The sequence below is a fragment of the Trachymyrmex septentrionalis genome, unplaced genomic scaffold (assembly GCF_001594115.1).
Source record: "Trachymyrmex septentrionalis isolate Tsep2-gDNA-1 unplaced genomic scaffold, Tsep1.0 scaffold161, whole genome shotgun sequence".
NCBI classification, from domain to species: Eukaryota; Metazoa; Arthropoda; class Insecta; order Hymenoptera; family Formicidae; genus Trachymyrmex; species Trachymyrmex septentrionalis.
Genome location: NW_017304770.1, coordinates 82,946 through 87,451, shown reverse-complemented (window position 1 = coordinate 87,451; position 4,506 = coordinate 82,946). Strand labels below are relative to the sequence as shown.

Below are 4,506 nucleotides of genomic sequence, written 5' to 3'. Positions count from 1 at the left end.
AAAAAAAAAAAAAAAAAAAAAAAAAAAAAAAAAAAATTAGAAGCCTTTAAATTTATCGCACATTAATCTATCTATTAATCACATTGACTTTCTCATCGAATATATGCACGCGGCAGTAACGCCTGAAAATTTCGTTATCTGTAGGCAGCATGGTGATTCGTATCTTCGGAATAAATGTTCAATATTAAGTGTTGCATAAAGATTTATGCGAAAAGTTTACATGAACTACGACAGAAGAATTTTAAGCAGATTAAGAAAAACATAAGGGAAAAGCATGCCATAATAATTATGAACGTCATAATAATATTCCATTTCTTTATCGAAAACTTTTCTATTTGTAATGCGTAACTCGGTGATATTCTGAACGACTGAACAAGAGAAGCGTATCTTTCTTTACTCTCCTGATGATGAATCTTCACTATTATTTAATTCATTAATCTATCCATTAATTTTTCGCTTCCGCAACAGAACAACGAAATAAGTATGTTTTATTTTTTTATTGTATTATGTATATTCGTTTGTTCCTAGTGCGATTTATAACCGTAGTTAGACGCGGTCTAGTTGAAAATTTGTCGAATTTGAATTTTACACGATCTTTTTAGCGCCTTATTTTAACACTCACCTCATCCCTCAAGCTGCGACTCTGGCAGTCCGATATATTGTTAATGATTTAAAGATAGAGAGGCAATACTATATACTATCCGCAGATAGTTAAGTTACATGTAATAATGCGTTCAAATGACAAATTGCGTTTTTTACAATGTACCTTGCAATAACAATAAGTTTGATATTAAAACATGTTTTATCCTTGTTTTTTATCCCATTTCCCACAATATCAATGATGAATCCTGATTTTACATATTATCTCAGTTATGCAATTTTAAATTATTTTTTAACAATAGTATTTAATTATTTTTAATTTCAATTTAATTAAAATGATTAAATGAGAGTTTAATTAAATAAAAATTAAAGATTTTTAACAAGTCCGATGTTTAAAATACAAATATACAAAGCTTTATGAATGATTTGAAATAGATTGTAAAAATATTAATATTTTTGGCCAAAAATTGATATTTGATATTGACAAATAAGCAAGCTTAATTTTTAATAATTATTCCATCGAGCTTATCATGATAAATGGATTGATTTCGATTTTGTGGAAGAATATTGTTAGATTGAAATATTCTATACAGTAAGGGAGGAAAAATACATCTCGTGTGTGTCTTCATAATTATTTATGTATTTATGTAGTTTTAGGTTTTTTTTATACCTATTCTTACATCTATAATAATGTTCGAAAGACGTATAATGTAAGATCCTGACTTATTTATCTCCCTCTGCCTCTGCCACGATTAAAACCTCCTCTTCCTCGGCCGGATACTTTTCCCTTCGGCGGCGGTGACTTTGGTCTGAGTGCTTCTATCCTTTCGGTGCAGCCGGTAGTGATTTGACCATTGGTGAAGTAACTCTGATAGAGATCCGCATTGAAATTAGTGTTTGTTAGTTCCGGACCGACAGTAAGCCAGCCAGGTCTAATGGTGCTATCACGACCAAATAGATGCAACCTGAATAATAATAAAATAATTAAAAATTTCAAAAAACAGATAAAGGAAAAATGCCAGAGAAAGAATACAAATTTCAAAATTATCTTTTTACGATTATCATATTTTCAAAGATACTAGAAAGTTTGCGAATTATCGCCATGTTTTTATTGCTAATGCCTAGTATCATATTTTTATGGAAAATTTTACTCTACTTCTATTTCTTATATTATAAAATATAACTGTAGTATTCAATAATAAATGTAAATCTTATATTCATCATTATTCATTATGTTTTTAACAAAAACATCAATAAAAAGATCTAATACAACTATATTTGTCAGCATTATTTTAAACTTGATTTCCATAAAAAATATTAATAATTATATTACAATAAAAAATTCTACATTTATTGCAAAATATTGATTTGTATATTCCAAAAGAAAGCTGTAAAGGAATTTCATTTGTATATATCAGGATTTCATTTGTATATTTTTGTACCTTCTTCGGCCGAGGCAGAAATGCTCGATGATGTGAAAAATCTCTACAGGTTTCTCGATGGATCCATAATCAGGCTCCTCGGATATGATGAGGTCAATATCGACATTGGCATGGATAAAGTCTCCGTCTGTAGAACGTCGCACCGTTCCCTTGATACCCATCAAACAGTGCTCCTTTGTTCTTTGAAGTACAGCTTTACTATCCAGATTTTTGCTGTGACCTGGATTATTGATATTCGTGCGGATCCAACAGATATCCTCGCAACGACGGAAGCCCCACTTACGTAAACAAAATCGTCCCATGTCCAATCCATCACTGCTACCACACCATAAAAACACGAAGCTTCGATTGGCAGCCACCTCACCGATATCTAATTCCATTATCTACGCGGATATGCGATAATTAAAAGAATTCAAATTATTTGCATCAAACAATTAATCTCATCTAAAAGTTAAAACGAAGAAAGGAGAAATTACAAAATAAATTGAAATTTTTAATATCTGTTTAATTTGTTCAACAAAATTATTATCATAAGTAAAATTTATTATTCATTATTATTACTTATTTTCGCTTTGAACGAAAAAATTGAAGTATGCTTTCCACAAGAAAACATTTTTAATTTTTTAAAAGAAATTTTATCCTTTTAAGTAAAAATTTAAAATAACTTAAATTACGTCGCGATGTGGAGAGTGTGATGTAACTATGGAAAACTAACTTGGTCCCAGTTCCAAAGTTGTACATTCGTTGCGCCGCATGTTCTCTGATACTCTTCCAGAGGTGGCTCTATAAGAATGACATCAAATTTACAATTGAGCTCTTTCAGATTATAGGACAGCAGGTCTGTTTTTAGATACATTGGTGGAGTCGCAGTCTCTGCAATTAGATCATCCTTCAGCTTGATCAGTTCACGCAGTTTTGGGTACTCTTCAAATCTGTCTGCCAGACCTACGTCTCTGATAAAATTCTGCGGCCGTTGGCCAGTGTCAATAAAATGCTGACAATAGTCATTGTGTGGATTTGATGATTGCGTTCCCTTTACGTACACAAAAGATATTTTAAACATACAATATCTCAACATGAAATGTACAAAGTATTAATAAATACCTTCAAGAACGTCGAGGAATCTTTATATACAATCTCATCAGTTGGAACATCATCTTTCAAATCTTTGACCGTGCTATCGGACTTGTCATTGGAAAGTTTACCTCTCTTCTTCTGCGTGTCCTCAACGTCTGTTCCCAGAATCTGCCGCAGTTCGTCTACGCTTGAAACTCCCAACTGCAAATGAAAGGATATATGAAAACGTCGACACTTGACTTAACTCCCAGTGGTCTATTACAGTGACTCAGTTATATTTTTTATATTAATCTACAAATGTGAATTATTATTAAAATGTTATTATTGAAATAAATATAATATCCGTTTAATGTCTTTTAGTCAACATAAATTAAGGTCTCACAGGCCCAGCGGCAGTAACTATGTTATAGATTTGGATTTCAATTCTGAAGGACTAATCTTCAAAACCACGACGGTTGCCGCTTCTTTTTGGGAGTAAATTTTAGTGCTCACCGTTTGGGCCAGGAGTTTCTTGCGTTTCTGAGAGCGTTCCCGACGAGCCTGCAGCATCGTTTGCATTCTCGTTCACGTTGATGACGTGACTGCGAAAAACATGTCTAGGGTATTTTCGCGTTTCGTTTCACCCCGCAGAATCACATCACCGGTGCCAGGAGATGGAGTTGAAGAATAACTGAAGAGCAGAACGTGATTCAGATTGTTCGCGAGGAAGGCTTACCTCGACGTAAATTAGCTTGTTATTTAGACGGCGTGGCCTCGTCTAAGAACAACGAGAAATCCCATTTTCGATTTATTTTCTTTCTTCTAGCCGTTCTCTTTACAACACGGCGATGTTCTCCTTTTCCTCGTATTCCCCGTTCCTTCGGTACTTTGTTCGATCTCAGGAACTTTAAAATCACCAGTACTATGAATGTACTAACTTAACCTCCCGTCGAGTACCGACATGACGCGGCGCGACGACATGTGTCAACGATTGACAGCAAAGGCTCGCCTGACGCCAGGCGAGGTAATTGGAAATATTGGGATTACGTTATTATAGTCACATCGGTAATAAGGCTCGCTGCATTTATCGCTCTGATGATATATTGTAATTGTTGCCAAAATAAAATTATTTACATGGGCTGTCCATGTACAAAATATAATAATAGACATAGGAAAAAAAAACGGGAAACAAATTGGACAAAAATAATCATTGCATGTGTCATTATTTGTTAGAGAATTGTTTGAGATGATTGTATCACCTGTTGATACAATTATTTGCTGAAAGTACAGTTTAAACATCTAATTCTCGAGATATATTTAGTTTTTGTTATAAAAAAACTAATTTCAAGTTAATAAAAATATATCCGTGCGTAAAAGATTTGGTGCACCCTAGATATATATATATATA

General features: G+C 33.2%; 1 protein-coding gene across 1 annotated transcript; it reads right to left on the bottom strand.

The window, feature by feature from the left end:
* Nucleotides 1-1,193: 1,193 nt before the first annotated feature.
* Nucleotides 1,194-4,088, bottom strand: LOC108746217 (methyltransferase-like protein 14 homolog). Its single transcript, XM_018482848.1, has 6 exons — nucleotides 3,835-4,088; nucleotides 3,612-3,700; nucleotides 3,147-3,320; nucleotides 2,758-3,075; nucleotides 2,043-2,425; nucleotides 1,194-1,565 (listed from the first exon to the last, which is right to left on the bottom strand). Exons 2-6 carry the CDS (start codon nucleotides 3,675-3,677, stop codon nucleotides 1,328-1,330), a joined length of 1,179 nt encoding a protein of 392 aa, XP_018338350.1. The 5' UTR covers nucleotides 3,678-3,700; nucleotides 3,835-4,088; the 3' UTR covers nucleotides 1,194-1,327.
* Between the last annotated feature and the right edge of the window lie 418 nt (nucleotides 4,089-4,506).